The sequence below is a fragment of the Pseudophryne corroboree genome, chromosome 6, assembly GCF_028390025.1.
Source record: "Pseudophryne corroboree isolate aPseCor3 chromosome 6, aPseCor3.hap2, whole genome shotgun sequence".
NCBI lineage: Eukaryota > Metazoa > Chordata > Amphibia > Anura > Myobatrachidae > Pseudophryne > Pseudophryne corroboree.
In genome coordinates this window covers 245,060,893-245,087,436 of record NC_086449.1, presented here as the reverse complement: position 1 = coordinate 245,087,436, position 26,544 = coordinate 245,060,893, and the positions used below count along the sequence as shown (strand labels likewise).

The following is a 26,544-nucleotide window of genomic DNA, read 5'->3' as shown; positions in this document are numbered from 1 at the left end:
AGAAGCAGGAGGGCAATGGCAGAAGCTGCAAGGATTCTCCGCTGGGCAGAAAATCATGTGTTAGCACTGTCAGCTGTGTTCATCCCGGGAGTGGACAACTGGGAAGCAGACTTCCTCAGCAGACACGATCTGCACCCGGGCGAGTGGGGACTTCATCCAGAAGTCTTCCACATGATTGTGGTCCATTGGGAAAGACCAATGGTGGACATGATGGCGTCCCGCCTCAACAAAAAACTGGACAGGTATTGCGCCAGGTCAAGAGACCCTCAGGCAATAGCTGTAGACGCTCTGGTAACACCATGGGTGTACCAGTCAGTGTATGTGTTTCCTCCTCTGCCTCTCATACCAAAAGTACTGAGAATTATACGGCAAAGGGGAGTAAGAACGATACTCGTGGCTCCGGATTGGCCAAGAAGAACTTGGTACCCGGAACTTCAGGAGATGCTCACGGAAGATCCGTGGCCTCTACCTCTAAGACGGGACCTGCTTCAGCAGGGACCGTGTCTATTCCAAGACTTACCGCGGCTGCGTTTGACGGCATGGCGGTTGAACGCCGAATCCTAAGGGAAAAAGGCATTCCGGAAGAGGTCATCCCTACCCTGGTAAAAGCCAGGAAGGAGGCGACTGCACAACATTATCACCGCATTTAGAGAAAATATGTTGCGTGGTGTGAGGCCAGGAAGGCCCCGACGGAGGAATTTCAACTGGGTCGATTCCTACATTTCCTGCAAACAGGATTGTCTATGGGCCTCAAATTAGGGTCCATTAAGGTTCAAATTTCGGCCCTGTCGATTTTCTTCCAGAAAGAATTGGCTTCAGTTCCTGAAGTCCAGACTTTTGTAAAAGGAGTACTACATATACAGCCCCCGGTTGTGCCCCCAGTGGCACCGTGGGATCTTAATGTAGTTTTGGATTTTCTCAAATCCCATTGGTTTGAGCCACTCAAATCGGTGGATTTGAAATATCTTACATGGAAAGTAACCATGCTACTGGCCCTGGCTTCAGCCAGGAGAGTGTCAGAATTGGCGGCTTTATCGTATAAAAGTCCATATCTGATTTTCCATTCGGACAGGGCAGAACTGCGGACGCGTCCTCACTTTCTGCCTAAGGTGGTTTCAGCGTTTCACCTGAACCAGCCTATTGTGGTGCCTGCGGCTACTAGCGATTTGGAGGATTCCAAGTTGCTGGACGTTGTCAGAGCATTGAAAATATATATTTCAAGGACGGCTGGAGTCAGAAAATCTGACTCGCTGTTTATACTGTATGCACCCAACAAGCTGGGTGCTCCTGCTTCTAAGCAGACGATTGCTCGTTGGATTTGTAGCACAATTCAACTTGCACATTCTGTGGCAGGCCTGCCACAGCCTAAATCTGTCAAGGCCCATTCCACAAGGAAGGTGGGCTCATCTTGGGCGGCTGCCCGAGGGGTCTCGGCATTACAACTCTGCCGAGCAGCTACGTGGTCAGGGGAGAACACGTTTGTAAAATTCTACAAATTTGATACCCTGGCTAAGGAGGACCTGGAGTTCTCTCATTCGGTGCTGCAGAGTCATCCGCACTCTCCCGCCCGTTTGGGAGCTTTGGTATAATCCCCATGGTCCTGACGGAGTCCCAGCATCCACTAGGACGTTAGAGAAAATAAGATTTTACTTACCGATAAATCTATTTCTCGTAGTCCGTAGTGGATGCTGGGCGCCCATCCCAAGTGCGGATTGTCTGCAATACTTGTACATAGTTATTGTTACAAAAAAATCTTGTTGTTGTTGTGAGCCGTCTGTTCAGAGGCTCCTACGTTTGTCATACTGTTAACTGGGTTCAGATCACAAGTTGTACGGTGTGATTGGTGTGGCTGGTATGAGTCTTACCCGGGATTCAAAATCCTTCCTTATTGTGTACGCTCGTCCGGGCACAGTATCCTAACTGAGGCTTGGAGGAGGGTCATAGGGAGAGGAGCCAGTACACACCACCTAGTGGTCAAACTTTTAAATTTTGTGCCCTGTCTCCTGCGGAGCCGCTATTCCCCATGGTCCTGACTGAGTCCCAGCATCCACTACGGACTACGAGAAATAGATTTATCGGTAAGTAAAATCTTATTTTAGAGTGTATGTGTATATGTATGTTCCTAATGACACAATGGGACAGATGTATTAAGCCTGGAGAAGTGATAGAGCAGTGATAAGTGGAAGGTAATAACGTATCAGCCAGTCACTATGGGTTTGAAAAATGACTGGCTGGTGCGTTGTCACCTTCCACTTAGCACTGCTTTATCACTTCTTCAGGCTTAATTCATCCGTCCTAATTTTGTCTCTACAAGCCACCAATTTTTAAATAAAGCAATGACGTTGAAGTGCAGACTTTCAGCTTTAATTCAAGGGGTTGAACAAAATATTGTATGAAACGTTTAGGAATTGCAACCACTTTTATACAATCCAGTTTTCAGGGATTCAAATGTAATTGCACAAATTAGCATAATCCTAAATAACTCTTAATACTTTGGGGGACATTCTATTTACCTGCAGTACTTTACCCACGGGTAATTAATTATAGAATCCTTCATCTTAAATGTAGAAGGCTATTCAATTGGCCTCCTAAAAGGGTTGTTGATGCCTGTAGACTTAATGTATTAACAGGGATTATAAAGTGTTAACTCGTGTAATCTAGGAAAGTTATCATTGTTTTCACCTGCCGGAAGCTGGTTAAAATTCGCTGTTACGTGCTGGGGCTAATTGAAGAGCCCCTATGGCAGGCCTGGCCAACCTGTGGCTCTCCAGCTGTTGTAAAACTACAAGTCCCATCATGCCTTTCCACAGTTTTGCTATTAGAGAATGCTAAAACTGTGGCAGGGCATGCTGGGATGTGTAGTTTCACAACATCTGGAGAGCCACAGGTTGGCCAGGCCTGCCCTATGGGATAGATTAGTTGTGGCAATTGAATTCCCCCTGGTCAGACTTTTTGCAGGCAGTGACTACCTGAAATCTGGAATCCATGGACACCCCAAATGCTGGGTTTCCTCCTTTATGCTTTTCCAGGCCTTTACTGCAGGGTATTCAGTTGTGAAAAATGTCCCTGTTGGCTGGGCAAAAGGGATGTTTCGTGCCCAGTACTAAAGTCGGGTTTAGCGTCGTGCTCTGACAGGTGCTTGATGAAACTATTGAATTCCTCTATTAGAGGTTGCAGGTTTGCAGTTTCCTCAAATTGTAAGTGTCCAGATACTGTTACAAATAGATATTATAGTAGCCTGTGAAGGGTAATGTGATAGTCTGGCACTATATAGTGGAATATAACTCCTTGTTCCACTTTTTCCAACTGTCCCTGTAGTTTGGTGGTCCATCCATCACTGTTTAATATGGGGTATAGTTTTTTGATAATTGGTCTCTATTAACTATATAATTGCCCTTCTACAGGTATTGAACATATTGCGAATTGTGTACAAAATTACCTTAAATGGCTCTACTGAAAATGATTCGGTTATGTACTGACCAGTTATTGGCTCCACAACATATACTGGAAGTGTGAAACAGGCATACAGTATTTAGCTTCTCTTCTATAGGATTACCACTGTAATTTGCTTCAGAGATTATACCTGCTTATTTGTAAAACAATATCTGTATGGTTAGTCAGACCAATGAAAACAAACATGTTACCACTAAAGGTGGGTACATGGAGCATGTCGCCTAGTGTTTCCCCTTCCGGGGCGGTCCGTTTCCGGGCATACACAGAGCGATATGACGTTCATATCCTTCAGTGAAGTCACGCAGCGACCGTGCAGACAGCTGTTGGACGTCAGTCCACAGTGAGCTGCCTGCGTGTCTGACAGAGGGCAGTTAACGACCCGCTGGGCCGTGCATCGCTGGTCTGTGGCATACACACTTGCCGAGGAATGAGCAACGTTGCTCAGGAACGGTTAAAATGAGCGACATTGCTCATTTTCTTGGCACGTGTGCACTTTTAGACATTCAATTTTCTCTAACGTCCTAAGTGGATGCTGGGGACTCCGTAAGGACCATGGGGAATAGCGGCTCCGCAGGAGACTGGGCACATCTAAAGAAAGCTTTAGGACTATCTGGTGTGCACTGGCTCCTCCCCCTATGACCCTCCTCCAAGCCTCAGTTAGATCTCTGTGCCCGAACGAGAAGGGTGCACACTAGGGGCTCTCCTGAGCTTCTTAGTGAAAGTTTTAGTTTAGGTTTTTTATTTTCAGTGAGACCTGCTGGCAACAGGCTCACTGCATCGAGGGACTAAGGGGAGAAGAAGCGAACTCACCTGCGTGCAGAGTGGATTGGGCTTCTTAGGCTACTGGACATTAGCTCCAGAGGGACGATCACAGGCCCAGCTTGGATGGGTCCCAGAGCCGCGCCGCCGGCCCCCTTACAGAGCCAGAAGGCAGAAGAGGTCCGGAAAATCGTCGGCAGAAGACGTCCTGTCTTCAACAAGGTAGCGCACAGCACTGCAGCTGTGCGCCATTGCTCTCAGCACACTTCACACTCCGGTCACTGAGGGTGCAGGGCGCTGGGGGGGGCGCCCTGAGACGCAATAATAAACACCTTGGATGGCAAAAAAATGCATCACATATAGCTCCTGGGCTATATGGATGCATTTAACCCCTGACAAAATACATAAAAAACCGGAAGATAGGCTCCGCCCCCTTATCGGCGGCCTTTTCTCCTCAGCACACTGGCGCCATTTTCCCTCGCAGCTCCGTTGGAGGGAAGCTCCCTGGCTCTCCCCTGCAGTCACTACACTACAGAAAGGGTTAAAAAAGAGAGGGGGGCACAAATTAGGCGCAGTATTAACTATACAGCAGCTATAAGGGGAAAAACACTTATATAAGGTTATCCCTGTGTGTGTATATGTATGTATGTATATATATATATATATATATATATATATATATATATATATATATATATATATATATATATATATATATATAGCGCTCTGGTGTGTGCTGGCAAACTCTCCCTCTGTCTCCCCAAAGGGCTGGTGGGGTCCTGTCCTCTATCAGAGCATTCCCTGTGCGTGTGCTGTATGTCGGTACTTTTGTGTCGACATGTATGAGGAGAAAAATGATGTGGAGACGGAGCAGATTGCCTGTAATAGTGATGTCACCTCCTAGGGGGTCGACACCTGAGTGGATGAACTGTTGGAAGGAATTACGTGACAGTGTCAGCTCTGTATAAAAGACAGTGGTTGACCTAAGACAGCCGGCTACTTAGCTTGTGCCTGTCCAGACGTCTCATAGGCCGTCAGGGGCTCTAAAGCGCCCGTTACCTCAGATGGCAGATATAGACGCCGACACGGATACTGACTCCAGTGTCGACGGTGAAGAGACAAATGTGACTTCCAGTAGGGCCACACGTTACATGATTGAGGCAATGAAAAATGTTTTACACATTTCTGATAATACGAGTACCACCAAAAAGGGGTATTATGTTCGGTGAGGAAAAACTACCTGTAGTTTTCCTGAATCTGAGAAATTAAATGAGGTGTGTGATGCGTGGGTTTCCCCCGATAACAACTGATAATTTCTAAAATGTTATTGGCATTATATCCTTTCCCGCCAGAGGTTAGGGTGAGTTGGGAAACACCCCCTAGGGTGGATAAAGCGCTCACACGCTTGTAAGGGCTCTATCCTCTCCTGAGATGGCCGCCCTTAAGGATCCTGCTGATAGAAAGCAGGAGGGTATCCTAAAATGTATTTACACACATACTGGTGTTATACTGCGACCAGCAATCGCCTCAGCCTGGATGTGCAGTGCTGGGTTGGCGTGGTCGGATTTCCTGACTGAAAATATTGATACCCTAGATAGGGACAGTATATTTTTGCCTATAGAGCATTTGAAAGATGCATTTCTATATATGAGTGATGCACAGCGGAATATTTGCCGACTGGCATCAAGTCTAAGTGCGTTGTCCATTTCTACCAGTAGAGGGTTATGGACACGTCAGTGGTCAGGTGATGCGTATTCCAAACGGCATTTGGAAGTATTGCCTTATTAAGGGAGGAGTTATTTGGGGTCGGTCTTTCAGACCTGGTGGCCACGGCAACAGCTGGGAAATCCACGTTTGTACCCCAGGTCGCCTCTCAACATGAGAAGACGCCGTATTATCAGGCGCAGTCTTTTCGTGGATAAGCGGGCAAAAGGTTCCTCATTTCTGCCCCGTGACAGAGGGAGAGGAAAAAGGCTGCAGAAATCAGCCAGTTCCCAGGAACAGAAACCCTCTCCCGCCTCTGCCAAGCCCTCAGTATACGCTGGGGCTTTACAAGCAGAATCAGGCACGGTGGGGGGCCTGTCTCAATGAATTTCAGCGCGCAGTGGGCTCACTCGCAAGAAGACCCCTGGATCCTTCAGGTGATATCTCAGGGGTACAAATTAGAATTCGAGACGTCTCCCCCTCGCCTTTTCCTAAAGTCGGCTTTACCGATGTCTCCTTCTGACAGGGAGACAGTTTTGGAAGCCATTCACAAGCTGTATTCCCAGCAGGTGATAATCAAGATACCCCTCCTGCAACAGGGAACGGGGTATTATTCCACACTGTTGTGGTACCGAAGCCGGACGGCTCGGTGAGACCGATTCTAAATCTAAAATCTTTGAACACTTACATACAGAGGTTCAAATTCAAGATTGAGTCACTCAGAGCAGTGATTGCGAACCTGGAAGAAGGGGACTACATGATGTCTCGGGACATCAAGGATGCTTACCTTCATGTCAAAATTTACCCTTCTCACCAAGGGTACCTCAGGTTTATGGTACAGAACTGTCACTATCAGTTCAGACGCTGCCGTATGGATGGTCCACGGCACCCCGGGTCTTTACCAAGGTAATGGCCGAAATGATGATGATCCTTCAAAGGAAGGGAATTTTAGTTATCCCTTACTTGGACGATTCCCTGATAAGGGTAAGATCCAGGGAACAGTTGGAGGTCGGTGTAGCACTATCTCAGGTAGTGTTGCTGCAGCACGGTTGGATTCTCAATATTCCAAAATCGCAGCTGGTTCCGACGACTTGTCTTCTGTTCCTAGGGATGATCCTGGACACAGTCCAGAAAAAGGTGTTTCTCCCGGAGGAGAAAGCCAGGGAGTTATCCGAGCTAGTCAGGAACCTCCTAAAACCGAGCCAAGTCTCAGTGCATCAATGCACAAGGGTTCTGGAAAAAATGGTGGCTTCCTACGAAGCAATCCCATTCGGCAGATTCCACGCAAGAACTTTCCAGTGGGACCTGCTGGACAAATGGTCCGGGTCGCATCTTCAGATGCATCAGCGGATAACCCTGTCACCAAGGACAAGGGTGTCCCTCCTGTGGTGGTTGCAGAGTGCTCATCTTCTAGAGGGCCGCAGATTCGGCATTCAGGACTGGGTCCTGGTAACCACGGATGCCAGCCTGCGAGGCTGGGGAGCAGTCACACAGGGAAGGAATATCCAGGACTTATGGTCAAGCCTGGAGACATCACTTCACATAAATATCCTGAAGCTAAGGGACATTTACAATGCTCTAAGCTTAGCAAGACCTCTGCTTCAAGGTCAGCCGGTGTTGATCCAGTCGGACAACATCACGGCAGTCACCCACGTAAACAGACAGGGTGGCGCAAGAAGCAGGAGGGCAATGGCAGAAGCTGCAAGGATTCTTCGCTGGGCGGAAAATCATGTGATAGCACTGTCAGCAGTATTCATTCCGGGAGTGGACAACTGGGAAGCAGACTTCCTCAGCAGACACGATCTTCACCCGGGAGAGTGGGGACTTCACCCAGAAGTCTAACACATGATTATAAACCGTTGGGAAAAACTCGACAGGTATTGCGCCAGGTCCAGGGACCCTCAGGCAATAGCTGTAGACGCTCTGGTAACACCGTGGGTGTACCAGTCAGGGTATGTGTTCCCTCCTCTGCCTCTCATACCCAAGGTACTGAGATTGATAAGATGGAGAGGAGTAAGCACTATATTCGTGGCTCCGGATTGGCCAAGAAGGATTTGGTAACCGGAACTTCAAGAGATGCTCACGGAGGATCCGTGGCCTCTACCTCTAAGAAGGGACCTGCTCCAGCAAGGGACCCTGTCTGTTCCAAGGCTTACCGCGGCTGCGTTTGACGGCATGGCGGTTGAACGCCGGATCCTGAAGGGAAAAAGGCATTCCGGATGAAGTCATCCCTATCCTGATCAAAGCCAGGAAGGATGTAACCGCAAAAACATTATCACCGCAATTGGCGAAAATATGTTGCGTGGTGCGAGGCCAGTAAGGCCCGACGGTGGAAATTCAACTGGGTCGATTCCTACATTTCCTGCAAACAGGAGTGTCTATGGGCCTGAAATTGGGGTCCATTAAGGTTCAAATTTCGGCCCTGTTTTCTTCCAAAAAGAACTAGCTTCAGTCCCTGAAGTTCAGACGTTTGTAAAAGGGGTACTGCATATACAGCCTCCTTTTGTGCCTCCAGTGGCACTTTGGGATCTCAATGTAGTTTTGGGTTCCAAAAGTCACATTGGTTTGAACCACTTAAATCTGTGGAGTTAAAATATCTCACATGGAAAGTGGTCATGCTGTTGGCCCTGGCCTGGGCCAGGCGCGTGTCAGAATTGGCGGCTTTATCCTGAAAAAGCCCTTATCTGATGTTCCATTCGGACAGGGCGGAATTGAGGACTCGTCCTCAGTTTCTCCCTAAGGTGGTTTCAGCGTTTCACCTGAACCAACCTATTTGTGGTGCCTGCGGCTACTAGGGACTTGGAGGACTCCAAGTTGCTAGACGTTGTCAGGGCCCTGAAAATATGTTTCCAGGAGGGCTGGAGTCAGGAAATCTGACTCGCTGTTTATCCTGTATGCACCCAACAAGCTGGGTGCTCCTGCTTCTAAGCAGACTATTGCTCGTTGGATTTGTAGTACAATTCAGCTTGCACATTCTGTGGCAGGCCTGCCACAGCCAAAAATCTGTAAATGCCCACTCCACAAGGAAGGTGGGCTCATCTTGGGCGGCTGCCCGAGGGGTCTCGGCTTTACAACTTTGCCGAGCAGCTACTTGGTCAGGAGCAAATACGTTTGTAAAATTCTACAAAATTGATATCCTGGCTGAGGAGGACCTGGAGTTCTCTAATTTGGTGCTGCAGTCATCCGCACTCTCCCGCCCGTTTGGGAGCTTTGGTATAATCCCCATGGTCCTTACGGAGTCCCCAGCATCCACTTAGGACGTTAGAGAAAATAAGAATTTACTTACCGATAATTCTATTTCTCATAGTCCGTAGTGGATGCTGGGCGCCCATCCCAAGTGTGGATTGTCTGCAATACTTGTACATAGTTATTGTTACAAAAATCGGGTTATTGTTGTGAGCCATCTTTCAGAGGCTCCTCTGTTATCATGCTGTTAACTGGGTTCAGATCACAGGTTATACGGTGTGATTGGTGTGGCTGGTATGAGTCTTACCTGGGATTCAAAATCCTTCCTTATTGTGTACGCTCGTCCGGGCACAGTATCCTAACTGAGGCTTGGAGGAGGGTCATAAGGGGAGGAGCCAGTGCACACCAGATAGTCCTAAAGCTTTCTTTAGATGTGCCCAGTCTCCTGCGGAGCCGCTATTCCCCATGGTCCTTACGGAGTCCCCAGCATCCACTACGGACTATGAGAAATAGAATTATCGGTAAGTAAATTCTTATTATAATTGCTGATGACGAAAAATTGTTGATTGCTCTGTTTACCTGCTGACAATTGCCATTTACATTAGAAAGTGTCCACTTCTGAAATGTCAAATGTGCCCAGTAAGAGCAGATGCGTAGATTTTTCCTATGCCGTTGTATGAGATCTGTTAGTTAATCCTCTAATAACAAGCAATGGCCTGAACATGGGAGTATTTTAAAATCATAAGTCACTTTTCTAATAAAATTAAACATTCCCTAAATAGTGCCACAAATTTAATGTGCATTAACTACGTTTATTTAATGTAAATGTCCCCTAGCGTGCTTGAACGTAATGATTTTTGGATGCATTATAGAATATAGAATATGTAAGGTGGTGAGATGTACCTTTCTTGTGTGCATTTTTTTTTTTTTTTTTACAAACTGGATCTTGTCTTTAAAACACTGCAGTTAGGCTGGAGGTAAAATGATCATCTAGATTACAAGAGTGCAAATACAATGTTGCACTTAAATCACTCTAAATTGGTTAACTAGATTAGAGAGATGCCTGTTACTGTAGGCCTCTGATAAACCTATGGCAGTCTGCTTTCTCATTTTGTCAGTTTTAACCATGCCCCAAAATTAGAACCTATTCTCCTTGTTGCTAAGCCTCCCAAATAGTAGAATGGGAAACATGGACTTTTCTATGGTAGCGAAGAAGTCCTGTCTCCTCCTGGTGTAGCTTCCAGCACTGTCTGCATTTGGGCAATGCTGTTTCATAAGATTCCTTTCATATTATGTAAAGTTTTAACGTTGACAGTTCTGCCAATGTAATACCCTAGCATTGTCCTATCGTAACTAATGTTAAATAAAATGTCTTAGAGTTTAAGCTGAAGAAGATGTGGAAGAGTCCCAATGGAACCATCAGGAATATCTTGGGTGGAACAGTTTTCCGGGAGCCAATTATTTGCAAGAACATTCCACGCCTGGTTCCTGGATGGACACAGCCAATTACCATTGGCAGACATGCCCATGGTGACCAGGTAAGCTCAGTGATTAGTTATAATGGTCGAACATGTAATGTGGCCAATATTCTCAATAGCTTCAATTTTTGTTTTAGTACAAAGCCACAGATTTCGTTGTTGACAAGGCTGGAAACTTCAAGATGGTGTTCACACCAAAAGATGGGACAGCCACTAAGGAATGGGAAGTGTTTGACTTCCCTGCTGGAGGTGTTGGCATGGGAATGTACAACACAGACGAGGTATGTGTGGAATTGTTACATTTAAAAGTTCAACATTAATTGCTTTGATTCACAACATATTACTGCAATATTTTCCTTAGTTTTCAATAGGCATTACTTAAAATATGGATGCCCACAAACTGCATCTTATATGGATGGGGGGGTGCTAAAGTATGTGCCTGATCTATAAAACGGATGGCTTTGAGGAAATGGCATACCTACTCAACAGCTATGGGGTGTATTCAATAACTGCTGGAAGCTGCCGTCTTGGAAAGACGGTAGCTTCCAACAGAAATAGGTTGAAAGAGGTTCCGACCTATTCAATAGCGGATGATTTTTATTTATTTTTTTTATATATTTTTTTTTTCCGACAAGTCGGGGACTCCCGACTCGTCAGAAAACACATGGTTCGTTGGAATAACCGCAGATCCACGTGCTTCTGTCGGAAATGGGGCCAAATCCGACAGGTTTTGGCCCCTTTCCGACGAACTCAATCCGACTTGAAAACAAGTCTGATGTGAGAAGACGAGCGGTGCTGCTGGGCGGAGCTGAGATTGACGTCCGGAGGGGGAAGCTATCTCTGCTTCACCAGCCGCCTGCAGCCACCTCTTCCTGCAGTGCCTCCCACCCAGACATGGCATCCGCGCCCTCTTTCTTCCCCCTGCCAGCTCTGGCCGCCGATCTCTGCTCCTCCGCTGCTGTCCCACTCACTGCCGCAGCCATCTGCACCCCTGGCTGCTGCGCCAGGACAGGACCCTGTGTACGCCCAAATCAGACAGTCTTATTTGTCCGTCCATAGAATAGGGGTTGTCTGAACCATTCTGACAACTGCATGTCAGAATGGATCAGACTTATTGAATATACCCCTTATTCTCTAAGGATGGAAGCTAGAGATGCGTGTGGGGCTTGATTACATATTCGTGTTATGTCCAACACTATAACAAGCCTTTCGTCCTAAAATGATCCATGTGATAAAGGAAGGATCTCATGCAAGAGTGTATTCTGAATGTTCAGGTCTGATAGTTGCCTGTTTATTGCTCCTGTAGTCTATCTCTGGGTTTGCACACAGCTGTTTCCAGTATGCTATTCAGAAGAAATGGCCCCTCTACATGAGTACAAAGAACACCATTTTGAAAGCTTATGATGGTCGCTTCAAGGACATCTTCCAGGATATCTTTGAGAAGTAGGTTTTTGATTTAACTTTTTACACCAAAAAATGAGATTTTAAAACAAACTATGTAAATTGAACTTTAAAGGGACACTCTTTAACCATGTTTCTTTTTGACATAGGCAGACCTTTATTTCTCTGTATAGAGCTCGTGGTGTGTATTTGCCTATCTGAGTTTGTTTGAAGCCTGCATATGGCTGGCTTGCCAGACTTCATACCAGCCTTAAGCACTTGCAAGATAATAGTACAGTATGGTGCATGGAGCGCTAATAGCCTGAGGAAGAGGTGCCCTTTGAGCGCTGCATGCTACATTTTGAGTGGGCACATCAAAACCACCAGGGCACACAGCCATTGGTAACTTTGTTACAATTTCCCCTTGATCCAGTACTTCTATAAGTAGATGAGGATTGTTTATAATTGAACATAGTTATGTGATGTTTCTTACAGCCTCTAAATCTAAAGGCTAACGTGCTGTAAAATGTTTTCTGTGCTTGAACATTGAATATTTAAATTATAGTTGCGTAATTCTTTTCAGCTATGTATCCTAAGCAGAAGCCTCATGCACACCTGATTGGAAATGATACACTTAGACTGCTATGCATCAGGGTAATATCCAGATTTCTATGTTGGAAGATAGTGTAGGGAATATTTGAGCCTGGAGTTGCTCATAATTTGAATTCCTTGTTGGCCTAAAACTAAAGTCTATTGAAATGTGTTTATTGTGAAAATGTACACCTCTATAATGGACATACATATTTTATAATGCATGTTGGACAGCTTTGGTTTCCTCAGATCTGTTCTAGCATGGTAGTTTAAGCATGCGAGTGCCAAAAAAACAAATTATGTAATGACCATAAAACATTGCTTCATCTCTAGGCATTACAAGCCAGACTTTGACAAACTGAAGATCTGGTATGAGCACCGGCTAATTGATGACATGGTAGCACAGGTACTCAAGTCTAATGGAGGCTTTGTCTGGGCTACCAAGAACTATGATGGTGATGTCCAATCTGATATTCTTGCTCAAGGTAGGTGGTTTTGATTAGTGATGTCTGAACATGAGCCTTTGCCTGTAGAGTTGCTGCTGTTTGAGATCTTGCCATTGTTGTAGTCACCCAAAGTAGGTGGTGCTGGGTGCAAACCATCTGTGTATTTACTTGGGCCCTGCAACAGATCTCAAAGCTGCTAAACGGTACGCTGACTGCTCTGCTCATACCTGTATTTGTATAGTGTCACATGGGCAGTCCCTGAGCCTCCCAAATTAGCACAGGAACCAGCTGATATGAACCTGGCCTACATGCATTGTAAGTTCAGGTTGCTGCTGCTACACACGCCTCCTCATACACCGAACTCTCCTGTTCTGCATACTTGTTTCCTCTACTGTGCCTATTGGTTCCAAAATTGTTTTCTAGCATAATGATGCTTAATAGTATTAAACAGGTCTTTTACCTGTTTAACTTGGCTTGTGCTCCTTTTTCTTGAATCTTCGTCCTACTTCACTTATAGGGGTAAATTTACTAAGGTGGGAGTTTAAGAACTGGCGATGCTCATAGCAACCATTCAGATTCTACTTAACATTTATCTAGCTGCTTCTAAAAGATAATAGCTAGAATCTGGATGTTATGGGCATCATTACTTCTATAAAAATAAATTCCCACCTTAGTAAATTTATTCCATAGTGTACTAGGTAGAGTTTGGGTGAGGTGAAGTAGCAAAGTCTGTGGCCCTTTTATGTACCTGCATGTGGACCCATTCTGTATGTTAAGTGACTATAGAAGGCACAAACATAGCTCTAACAGATGTGGGATGTTGTAGTAATAGAAACCCAACAGTGAGTAAATATACCTACAAAAATGTGACTATATGAAAGTCCCTTTGCAAGTCTTTTCCACTCATTCCTGAGTGGGAATTGAATTGCAGAATTAGTGTAAAGAAGGGCTTTTAAAGTGGTATTCTGATATTAATGTAAATGTAGGACAATTCTATAAGTCAACAATCGCAATGAAGTGTTGAATCCATGTTCCTGTCCATTAAGCTGTACAGTAAGTAGGTGACACATGCTCAGTAATATAATAGGGAACCCTCGCCACTAGATTAATAATGAGCATACCAAAAACTCACTTGGCAAGTTAAACGGATATGAATATAATTTTTTTTTTTTTACTAGAAGTACTTCACCTCTTGGTTATAGAATGTATTAAACACAACCAAACCACAAAAAGAGAATAAAATCTTATACAGCGTACCCAACTCATAGACAATGGTTCGGTTCCACACAACTGTTTGTGTGCATTCATCTACTCACAGGCACTTATGTAAAGTGATGTATTCCTGGTACTGAAAGATAAAAACTCTGTGAAAAAGCTAAGTCCATAAACTAAGTCAGCCTAAAATGAGTGAAGATGAATGACTGCAATGTGTCCCTGTACAGGTAGAAAGTCAGGACTAAAACCTGGGCAATGCATACCTTCAGCTCTGAGTGGAATCTTTGTAATGGTCCTTGATAGTCCACACAGGTGGTGCACCACAGGTTTCTTGACTATTTGTTGCATTTGCCTGTGTCGCCTTTGATCCAATTACTGTTTGGATGCATGCTGAGTACCTGCACTTGGTCTCCAAAATTTGTAATAACCAAATATTTGTTTTCAGGATTTGGTTCCCTGGGATTAATGTCATCTGTCTTGGTGTGTCCTGATGGAAAAACCATTGAGGCAGAAGCTGCTCATGGGACAGTTACTCGTCACTATCGGGAACATCAGAAGGTAGGTTTCAACCCCCCCCCCCCCCCCTTCTCCCCTCACTTAATCACCCATAAACCACCTTGACTCGTTGAGTAGGATTGACATCTGAGAGTTTCCAAAGGGCAACATGCTGTTGTCAAACACTCAATGTACACATGGAAAGTGCCCGGAGTGCTTGAAGGGTTTAGAAACAGACTCTGTACTCAGTTTATTGCAGGTGATACAATGGGACTTGTGCAGCTAAGGGCTATCTACAGTTTATGGATCAGGGATTTCACACCTTTGTTTAGAAGGTTTTAGTCAGCTTGGCAATTGCCTCAATGTACCGAATTTGCTTTTAATTAGGTCTCCACAGACAATGTGCTTTTGTAGGTTGTGATGCTTTTCTCAAAGATCAAGCTGACTTTTTTTTTTTTTTTTTCTTAACCATAAGGGTCGTCCCACAAGTACAAATCCGATCGCCAGCATCTTTGCATGGACACGAGGCTTGGAACACAGAGGAAAACTTGATGGAAACCAAGACCTAATTGAGTAAGTCTTGTCTGTCTGGTAATGTTTACATAATTTAAATAGTACTTGGTGCTCATGTACCTACAGGTTTGGCATTTCTTATTGGCAGGCCTGGTCAACCTGTGGCTCCTCAGATGTGAAACTGTGTCCCAGTATGCCCTGTCACAGTTTTATCAACCCCTAACATCAAAACTGTGGCAGGGCATACTGGGACTTGTAGTTACACAATAGTTGGAGAGCCACAGGTTGGCCAGCCCTGGGCTAGACCAATATTCAGTCTAATGCAGTGCATGCATACATAAACATGCCTGAGTGAGGAATAGACAATAGGTACATGCAGCAGTAATTATCTACAGTATGTTTTTAAAGTTTATATGGTGTGGTGCGGGTTAGTTATGATTAACCGGCAGCTGAAATCCTGGTGGTCATAATACAGACGCTAGTATCCCAAAGAATGAAATGGCGAAAGGAGTGATTAAGGTATTTTCTACTGTTCCCCCTAACCCACCCTTTCCACAGCCTAATCCTAATCTCCTTTTTAGTGCCTAACCTCCCTGCAGTGATGCCTAAACCTAACACACCCTCTCCGCAGCCTAACATTTCCTGTGCCATAGCCTAACCCTAGTCTAGGATAATGAGTGAAGCCCAAAGAGCAGCAAAGAAATACTGTGGATTGTGTGGATATGCAATAGAAGTTTGGCTTTACCTGTAAGTCATACAATATCTGGACCAGGAATGTTTATAAACCAGAATTGTGCTGACAAAGGACTGGCATATACACTATGCTGGTCATCTTACATACAGACAAGACCACCACATGTATTTACTTTTTTTTTTTTCCCCCCTCAGCTTTTCCTTAAAACTAGAAAAGGTTTGTGTGGAGACTGTTGAAAGTGGCGTAATGACGAAGGATTTGGCTGGCTGCATTCATGGAGGTTTCAGCAAGTAAGTGGGGGGTACTCTTTAATTCATGCATTTATGTAAATGGGGACTAAATTGCTGACCTGATTTTTATTTATTTTTTCTTTCTACCTCAGCGTCCGACTTAACGAGCATTATGTAAACACAACGGACTTCCTGGATGCTATTAAGAACAATCATGACAAATCGCTGGGGAAGAAATGAAGTTTGCACTAGTTCAATGGCCAGACCGTTTTTACCTCATTTTTAACCTTTAAATCTAGGAAGTCACCTTTGTGGCTCAGGAACAAACTTTTTAACCCGTCTAATGCTGGTTGTATTTTTAAACACCATAAACTGCTGCAGAAATGGGACAGGTTTGATCACCTGTCTAGTGCTGGAACTTTGCTGCACCTTTTGTATTTGTCATCTTACCTTTGTGGTGCAATTTATAGCAAATAAACATTCAGTCTTCTCCTTGTAAACTGTCCCAGACTTGTGTTTTCCTTGCTTTGTACCTAGAGAGGTCTCATTTGTATTTAGTAAATGTACCATAAACTGGCTTTTGTTTAACAGTTGATTAAAGCAGCTCAAGGCCCCTATCAGTGATATATTGCCGCAATGTCCTAATCCCCCGATGGTCTGGTTGGAGAATGTAATAAATGTTTCAAAATATCAGTCAATCTGCAAATTGGGGACTTTTAAAATTAATTTCCATGACCATCGTTGGCCGAAATTGAAAGCAAATGGGTTTTAATTACATTTATGATACCGTAGCTGTGCAGCGTGCCTGATTCAGAGATGGACGCAGTTCATATCACTGCTGCTTCTTTATACACAGCAGCAATGTGGAAATATTATAATGCAATCGGGGGTGTCTGATATGAAATGCCAGCAGGAGGCATCTTTTTCCCTCAGTACTGAAGACACAGCATTGGATTATCTCCAAGAACATCAGCCATCTGAGGTTACTCACATTGGCCTTCGCAGCTCTGTAGCTGAAGCCAGGAAGTCTGTGTTGGAAGAACCTGGTCTTGGTACTTCCAGAAAACTCTCAATATGCCCTGTCTTTAGGAATTCAGCCCAGCTCTGCCTCCTCCCCACCCCCAAATGGCCAGGCTTTCAATCAGGCTGCAGCTCAGGGCACTGCGTGCAACGATGCAGGACCTATTCTGCACATGTGTGGAATGGGTCCTGTGTAGGCTCCCCACTTTTGGATGTATGTAAACAATCTTGTTTGCATATATCTCTGATTAGGCACAGTAGTTAGACTTGGTAGCCCAAGGACTCTAAATCTTATTAAAGGGGAAGTCTGTTTTGAACAACCTACAATATCACTGGCACCTCGTATCCTACCTCAGAGTAGGAATATCAAGTGGTATGCTAATCACACTACCCTCAACAGTCAGTGCTGTGGGAGGTAACTTCCATGTTTGCTTTAAGTTCACATCCTTAGCTGCTTTTATATTCAATCTCCAACATAAACTTTCAATACCCAGTGCATCGGTGCTGGACACTCGCATGAGAACCGTGTGGTTGGGGTAGTAATAGCATGCCTTGGCTGGCTGAGTCAGTGTCCTGACATGGATAGGTTTTGAGGAACAAGGCTGCTTATGAATTGGAGAATCTAGAATTGAGGGATATCAATAATGGCAACTGGCAACCAAAACTAGACTGAAGCTTCTAACAAAGTAAATTCCCATTTGGCTGTTGCAAGGATAGTTATGAGTTTATGCTTTTTAAGTTCTAATTTTATGTAGTTATATAGCCCCAAATATTACAAAGAGAAAATTATTCACTGCAGTCTTACTCCGTCAGAGCTTACACTCTGTTCCCTACTGCACATGCACTTGGCTTCTGATAAAATGAACCCATCTGTGCCTCCGAAGTATAAGCGGAAACCTTAGCACCCAGAAAGAACTCTACAAAGATGGGGAGAGTAGTGCTGATTGCAGTATATAAAGGGATGTGCAATTATGGCTAGCAGTCTTTGTATAGCTAGTATTGCAGCAGCCTCACAAACTCAACAGGTGGTGAAGGAAGACACTTTGCAAAATCAAGGGACTTGAATCTAGTGCTATAGTGTGTGTGCTGCTAGTTTACACACAGCTTGAAGACTGTAAATGTAGGCGTAATGTTCGGCAGTAGAAACCTATAATTTGACAGCAGATAAGAACCACATAGCCCATCTAGTCTGCCCAATGTTACTGAAAGAGGGTTAGTTTGTAGCGTATTAACATTTTAATAATTTATACTTGAAATTTTTACTATAAAGAATAGGAAGAGGGCTGACTGAGCCCATACATTAAACTTTACAGTCTCTCAGCCACCTAAATCTCTAGAGCCTTTGCAGAAGAGAAACACATGCTAGCAATTTATTCCAACAAGAGTAAAGTGGGATTGCGAGTATGTTAACACTAGCAACTATAAACTAGTTTGGTCTGACTGCCATATGTACTACAAACCGCATTAAATTAGATCATTGGCCAAGTAGTCTTATATAAACAGTTGTCAGATGGCCGTTATTCATTTGCAGTTATGACTGACCTAGTACAGTGGTTCTCAAGTACCTCCACAGTTCATGTTTTCCAGGTCTCCTCAGAGGATTGCAAGTGAAATCATTTGCTCCACCTGTGGGTCTTTTATAATGTCAGTGAGTAATGAATACACTTGTTCAACTGCTAGCTGACCTGGAAAACATGAAATGTTGGGGCTACTGCAGGACAGAGGTTGAGAACCACTGACCTAGTTAGTATACACTATTAATGTTAATAGGAAGTGAATTTCCATTGACATGTATGATTTACTCTACTGGCTTATTTATACAGTTGGAAATGTCCATTTTACAATCTCCCGCATTTGTATGTGCTGAGTAAGGAATCAAAATGTAGAGGGTGAAGGCTTGTCAGTGTTTCTGTAACTGCATGGGCTGGCTTAGATTTGACTTGGTGTATGGTAAATATTCAGAAACACATTGCTAGTGAAGACATTCTAAAGCAGGGTTTCCCAGACTCTGTCCTCAGGGAGCACTGACTAAGTAAGTATATCCATGCTTGTGTACAGCCTGTGTAATCAATCTAGATCAGGTACTGTTTAATACCACTTTCTGACATAAGACCCTGGAAATACATGGGTACGTCCCAGGTCTATCAACCTGAAAAATCCCCAAACTGGATGCATTCACACTGAACCCACGTATGCCCTGGAAATTGAAGTCTATTTAAAGGGGACCCTTTCATATATATTATTCAGCCTTTGATAGTTGTCAAATTTGGTTTTATTTCCTATTTAAATACATTTCTCTGGCTGGGTCCACAGGATAACATTGGGATATTGTCGAGCGACGGCGAAAATGGCACCAACACGGTCACGAGCTTTCTGGCCTCCCAGGATGCATTGGGGCCTCCACTATAGTCCCGCCCACTGACTCAGTCAGATCAGATTTTTGCTTGGTGCGGCAGGAAGCCGCATGGTCATAGGGCTGCTGTGAATAAAGCAGCCTAAAGCTTTTATTTTTTTATTTTTATAGACTTACTATATTTTCTTGAGTGACTTCTCTTAACAGCGTCTTAAACGCATATTAGAAAGAGTCGCTCCAACAAATCCCCACCGGGTCGCAACAACGCTTACCTTCGGGTATCAGTGCTGTCTCGACGGGCGTCTGTGTCGGCTGTTCTAGCAGGTCCAGCAGACGTAACCAGGCTGTGGCCAGAGCATGGGGAGACGGTGAGTCTATGGACTTCCTCTTACTAGAGGGGTCAGGACACAGCTACACTGATTTGGTGGAGACTACAAACAGTGTGTTGATGCGCCAAACATTTCGAGTGTGACAGCGCTACACTCCGGGGATCATAGGCGCCAGGACTAGGTAGAGGCTGCGATCCTGGGAGTTTAAGTCAACGGGGGGGATTCAGACGCTCTCCTGGCCTTCCCTCCAAGTTCATGGCCAGTTCCCGCGTGTCTTTCGTTTCATGAACTGAATGACCTCACTTCCGGCTCAGATACTACCACGAGGGTACTCGGTCGTAGCTTAGACGCTACGGTTGTGTACACTGGAGATAAAACCCGCCAGGCCGAGTCGCAGGCCTTAGCGTCTGCATACACGTGGAAGTCACTCAGTGTCCGTTATCAGTTACCAAGAGCGGCAGTGTACACCAGTAGCGTCTGAATCCACTCAGCGTCTTACGAGCGTATTTGCTTGGATATGGAAGTGTGGTGAGTCTCCCTGTATCCCGCTCTCCTGAGGCAGGGTATACAGTACTAATAATTCCTTCTACTTTTCTCTAACGTCCTAGTGGATGCTGGGGACTCCGAAAGGACCATGGGGAATAGCGGCTCCGCAGGAGACTGGGCACAAAGTAAAAGCTTTAGGACTAGCTGGTGTGCACTGGCTCCTCCCCTATGACCCTCCTCCAAGCCTCAGTTAAGATTTTGTGCCTGAACGAGAAGGGTGCAATCTAGGTGGCTCTCCTGACCTGCTTAGAGTAAAAGTTTAAATAGGTTTTTTTTTTTTTTTTCAGTGAGACCTGCTGGCAACAGGCTCACTGCATCGAGGGACTAAGGGGAGAAGAAGCGAACTCACCTGCGTGCAGTGTGGATTGGGCTTCTTAGGCTACTGGACATTAGCTCCAGAGGGACGATCACAGGCCCAGCCATGGATGGGTCCCGGAGCCGCGCCGCCGGCCCCCTTACAGAGCCAGAAGAGTGAAGAGGTCCGGAAAATCGGCGGCAGAAGACGTCCTGTCTTCAATAAGGTAGCGCACAGCACCGCAGCTGTGCGCCATTGCTCTCAGCACACTTCACACTCCGGTCACTGAGGGTGCAGCGCCCTGGGACGCAATGAAAATACCTTAAATGGCTAAAAATACATCACATATAGCTCCTGGGCTATATGGATGTATTTAACCCCTGCCAGTTTAACACAAAAAAGCGGGAGAGAGGCTGCAGAAAAAGGGGCGGAGCCTATCTCCTCGGCACACAAGCGCCATTTTTTCCTCACAGCTCCGTTGGAGGAAGGCTCCCTGACTCTCCCCTGCAGTCCTGCACAACAGAAACAGGGTAAAACAAGAGAGGGGGGGCACTAAATTGGCATATTAATATATACAGCAGCTATATTAGGGAAAAACACTTATATAAGGTTATCTATATATATATATATATATATATATATATATGCGCTCTGGTGTGTGCTGGCAAACTCTCCCTCTGTCTCCCCAAAGGGCTAGTGGGGTCCTGTCCTCTATCAGAGCATTCCCTGTGTGTGTGCTGTGTGTCGGTACGCTGTGTCGACATGTATGAGGAGGAAAATGGTGTGGAGGCGGAGCAATTGCCTGTGTTAGTGATGTCACCCCCTAGGGAGTCGACACCTGACTGGATGGTCTTATGGAAAGAATTACGTGAGTGTCGGCACTTTACAAAAGACTGACGACATGAGACAGCCGGCAAATCAGTTAATACCTGTACAGGCGTCTCAAACACCGTCAGTGGCTATAAAACGCCTGTTACCTCAGGTCGATACGGACACTGACTCCAGTGTCGACGGTGAGGAAACAAACGTATTTTCCAGTAGGGCCACACGTTACATGATCACGGCAATGAAGGAGGTTTTGAACATTTCTGATACTACAAGTACCACAAAAAAGGGTATTATGTGGGGTGTGAAAAAACTACCCGTAGTTTTTCCTGAATCAGATGAATTAAATGAGGTGTGTGATGAAGCGTGGGTTTCCCCCGATAAAAAACTGCTAATTTCTAAAAAATTATTGGCATTATACCCTTTCCCACCAGAGGTTAGGGCGCGTTGGGAAACGCCCCCTAGCGTAGATAAGGCGCTCACACGCTTATCAAAACAAGTGGCGTTACTGTCCCCAGATACGGCCGCCCTCAAGCAACCAGCTGATAGGAAGCTGGAAAATATCCTAAAAAGTATATACACACATACTGGTATTATACTGCGACCAGCAATCGCCTCAGCCTGGATGTGCAGTGCTGGGGTGGCTTGGTCGGATTCCCTGACTGAAAATATTGATACCCTGGACAGGGACAATATATTATTGACTATAGAGCATTTAAAGGATGCATTTCTATATATGCGAGATGCACAGAGGGATATTTGCACTCTGGCATCAAGAGTAAGTGCGATGTCCATTTCTGCCAGAAGAGGATTATGGACGCGACAGTGGTCAGGGGATGCGGATTCCAAACGGCATATGGAAGTATTGCCGTATAAAGGGGAGGAGTTATTTGGGGTCGGTCTATCGGACCTGGTGGCCACGGCAACTGCTGGAAAATCCACCTTTTTACCCCAAGTCACCTCGCAGCAGAAAAAGATACCGTCTTTTCAGGCTCAGTCCTTTCGTCCCCATAAGGGCAAGCGGGCAAAAGGCCACTCATATCTGCCCCGGGGCAGAGGTAGGGGAAAAAGACTGCAGCAAACAGCCTCTTCCCACGAACAGAAGCCCTCCCCCGCTTCTGCCAAGTCCTCAGCATGACGCTGGGGCCTTACAAGCGGACTCAGGCACGGTGGGGGCCCGTCTCAAGAATTTCAGCGCGCAGTGGGCACACTCGCAAGTGGACCCCTGGATCCTGCAGGTAGTATCTCAGGGGTACAAATTGGAATTCGAGACGTCTCCCCCTCGCCGGTTCCTGAAGTCTGCTTTACCAACGTCTCCCCCCGACAGGGAGGCGGTATTGGAAGCCATTCACAAGCTGTATTCCCAGCAGGTGATAATCAAGGTACCCCTCCTACAACAGGGAAAGGGGTATTATTCCACGCTGTTTGTGGTACCGAAGCCGGACGGCTCGGTGAGACCCATTTTAAATCTGAAATCCTTGAACACTTACATAAAAAGGTTCAAGTTCAAGATGGAGTCACTCAGAGCAGTGATAGCGAACCTGGAAGAAGGGGACTATATGGTGTCTCTGGACATCAAGGATGCTTACCTCCATGTCCCAATTTGCCCTTCTCACCAAGGGTACCTCAGGTTTGTGGTACAGAACTGTCACTATCAGTTTCAGACGCTGCCGTTTGGAATGTCCACGGCACCCCGGGTCTTTACCAAGGTAATGGCCGAAATGATGATTCTTCTTCGAAGAAAAGGCGTCTTAATTATCCCTTACTTGGACGATCTCCTGATAAGGGCAAGGTCCAGAGAACAGTTAGAGGTCGGAGTAGCACTATCTCAAGTAGTACTACGACAGCACGGATGGATTCTAAATATTCCAAAATCACAGCTGATTCCGACAACACGTCTGCTGTTCCTAGGGATGATTCTGGACACAGTACAGAAAAAGGTGTTTCTCCCGGAGGAGAAAGTCAAGGAGTTATCCGACCTAGTCAGGAACCTCCTAAGACCAGGCCAAGTGTCAGTACATCAATGCACAAGGGTCCTGGGAAAGATGGTGGCTTCTTACGAAGCGATTCCATTCGGCAGATTCCACGCAAGAACTTTTCAGTGGGATCTGCTGGACAAATGGTCCGGATCGCATCTTTAAATGCATCAGCGGATAACCCTGTCTCCAAGGACAAGGGTGTCTCTCCTGTGGTGGTTACAGAGTGCTCATCTCCTAGAGGGCCGCAGATTCGGCATTCAGGATTGGGTCCTGGTGACCACGGATGCCAGCCTGAGAGGCTGGGGAGCAGTCACACAGGGAAGAAATTTCCAGGGCTTGTGGTCAAGCATGGAAACGTCACTTCACATAAATATCCTGGAACTTAAGGCCATTTACAATGCCCTAAGTCAGGCAAGACCTCTGCTTCAGGGTCAGCCGGTGTTGATCCAGTCGGACAACATCACGGCAGTCGCCCACGTAAACAGACAGGGCGGCACAAGAAGCAGGAGGGCAATGATGGAAGTGGCAAGGATTCTTCGCTGGGCGGAGAATCATGTGATGGCACTGTCAGCAGTGTTCATTCCGGGAGTGGACAACTGGGAAGCAGACTTCCTCAGCAGACACGATCTTCACCCGGGGGAGTGGGGACTTCACCCAGAAGTCTTCCACATGATTGTGAACCGTTGGGAAAAACCAAAGGTGGACATGATGGCGTCCCGCCTCAACAAAAAACTGGACAGATATTGCGCCAGGTCAAGGGACCCTCAGGCAATAGCTGTGGACGCTCTGGTAACACCGTGGGTGTACCAGTCTGTATGTGTTCCCTCCTCTTCCTCTCATACCAAAAGTACTGAGAATCATAAGAAGGAGAGGAGTAAAGACTATACTCGTGGCTCCGGATTGGCCAAGAAGGACTTGGTACCCGGAAATTCAAGAGATGCTCACGGAAGACCCGTGGCCTCTACCTCTAAGAAAGGACCTGCTCCAGCAGGGACCATGTCTGTTCCAAGACTTACCGCGGCTGCGTTTGACGGCATGGCGGTTGAACGCCGGATCCTGAAGGAAAAAGGCATTCCGGATGAAGTCATCCCTACCCTGATCAAAGCCAGGAAGGATGTAACCATACAACATTATCACCGTATTTGGCGTAAATATGTTGCGTGGTGCGAGGCCAGGAAGGCCCCTACAGAGGAATTTCAACTGGGTCGTTTCCTGCATTTCCTGCAAACAGGACTGTCTATGGGCCTCAAATTAGGGTCCATTAAGGTTCAAATTTCGGCCCGGTCAATATTCTTCCAAAAAGAACTGGCTTCTGTTCCTGAAGTTCAGACGTTTGTCAAGGGAGTACTGCATATACAGCCTCCTTTTGTGCCTCCAGTGGCACCTTGGGATCTCAATGTAGTTTTGGGATTCCTAAAATCACATTGGTTTGAACCACTCACCACTGTGGACTTAAAATATCTCACATGGAAAGTGGTAATGCTGTTAGCCCTGGCTTCAGCCAGGCGTGTCTCAGAATTGGCGGCTTTATCCTATAAAAGCCCTTACCTAATTTTTCATACGGACAGGGCAGAATTGAGGACTCGTCCTCAATTTCTTCCTAAGGTGGTTTCAGCATTTCATTTAAATCAGCCTATTGTGGTGCCTGCGGCTACTAGGGACTTGGAGGATTCCAAGTTGCTGGACGTAGTCAGGGCCCTGAAAATATATGTTTCCAGGACGGCTGGAGTCAGAAAATCTGATTCGCTGTTTATCCTGTATGCACCCAGCAAGCTGGGTGCTCCTGCTTCTAAGCAGACGATTGCTCGTTGGATTTGTAGTACAATTCAGCTTGCACATTCTGTGGCAGGCCTGCCACAGCCAAAATCTGTAAAAGCCCATTCCACACGGAAAGTGGGCTCATCTTGGGCGGCTGCCCGAGGGGTCTCGGCTCTACAACTTTGCCGAGCAGCTACTTGGTCACGGGCAAACACGTTTGCTAAATTCTACAAATTTGATACCCTGGCTGAGGAGGACTTGGAGTTCTCTCATTCGGTGCTGCAGAATCATCCGCACTCTCCCGCCCGTTTGGGAGCTTTGGTATAATCCCCATGGTCCTTTCGGAGTCCCCAGCATCCACTAGGACGTTAGAGAAAATAAGAATTTACTTACCGATAATTCTATTTCTCATAGTCCGTAGTGGATGCTGGGCGCCCATCCCAAGTGCGGATTGTCTGCATTACTTGTACCTAGTTATTGTTACAAAAATCGGGTTATTGTTGTGAGCCATCTTTTCAGAGGCTCCTTCTGTTATCATGCTGTTAACTGGGTTCAGATCACAAGTTGTACGGTGTGATTGATTGGTGTGGCTGGTATGAGTCTTACCCGGGATTCAAAATCCTTCCTTATTGTGTACGCTCGTCCGGGCACAGTATCCTAACTGAGGCTTGGAGGAGGGTCATAGGGGGAAGAGCCAGTGCACACCAGCTAGTCCTAAAGCTTTTACTTTGTGCCCAGTCTCCTGCGGAGCCGCTATTCCCCATGGTCCTTTCGGAGTCCCCAGCATCCACTACGGACTATGAGAAATAGAATTATCGGTAAGTAAATTCTTATTTTTAGTATGCATTGTTAATTTTTAGTACCTATTGCATGAGACCTGTATATTACTGTGTTTTCTGCATGTTAAGTTGAAAAAAAGAGCCAGTTGAAACAGAAGTATAATTTTCCTACTTATGTATAAGTTATGGAGGTTGTATTCTCATGACAATGTCTAATGCTTTAACATGTGACTGACTGCTAGTATGTGTGCTGACTTTTCTGTGTAATGTCAGTCCTGTTCTGACCATCAAACAGGTGTGCTGTGGTCAGATTGATCTCGCCTCTATATACTGACATATAGGGTGTTTTTCAGTCACAAAATTGTGTAGTCAATAACAGATTATTACCATGTCTGTGAGCGGCAAAAGTGATGAGGAGAATTTATCAAGCACTCCCATAGCCCTAACATGCTTATCTTGTAAGTCAGGGGTAATTGATATGAATCAATTGGTCACTTATGAGGGTTTGTGTGCAAA

General features: G+C 45.7%; 1 protein-coding gene across 1 annotated transcript in view; it reads left to right on the top strand.

Moving 5' to 3' along the window:
- The window catches only part of IDH2 (isocitrate dehydrogenase (NADP(+)) 2), a 47,430-nt gene extending 30,786 nt beyond the window's left edge, over nt 1–16,644 (top strand). Inside the window, exons 4-11 of the mRNA XM_063925827.1 lie at nt 10,480–10,640; nt 10,718–10,861; nt 11,887–12,023; nt 12,885–13,036; nt 14,658–14,770; nt 15,183–15,280; nt 16,109–16,204; nt 16,297–16,644. Coding sequence (XP_063781897.1) covers nt 10,480–10,640; nt 10,718–10,861; nt 11,887–12,023; nt 12,885–13,036; nt 14,658–14,770; nt 15,183–15,280; nt 16,109–16,204; nt 16,297–16,384 — 989 coding nt within the window. The 3' untranslated portion in view covers nt 16,385–16,644. The remainder of the gene's footprint in view (nt 1–10,479; nt 10,641–10,717; nt 10,862–11,886; nt 12,024–12,884; nt 13,037–14,657; nt 14,771–15,182; nt 15,281–16,108; nt 16,205–16,296) is intronic.
- Nucleotides 16,645–26,544: the final 9,900 nt, after the last annotated feature.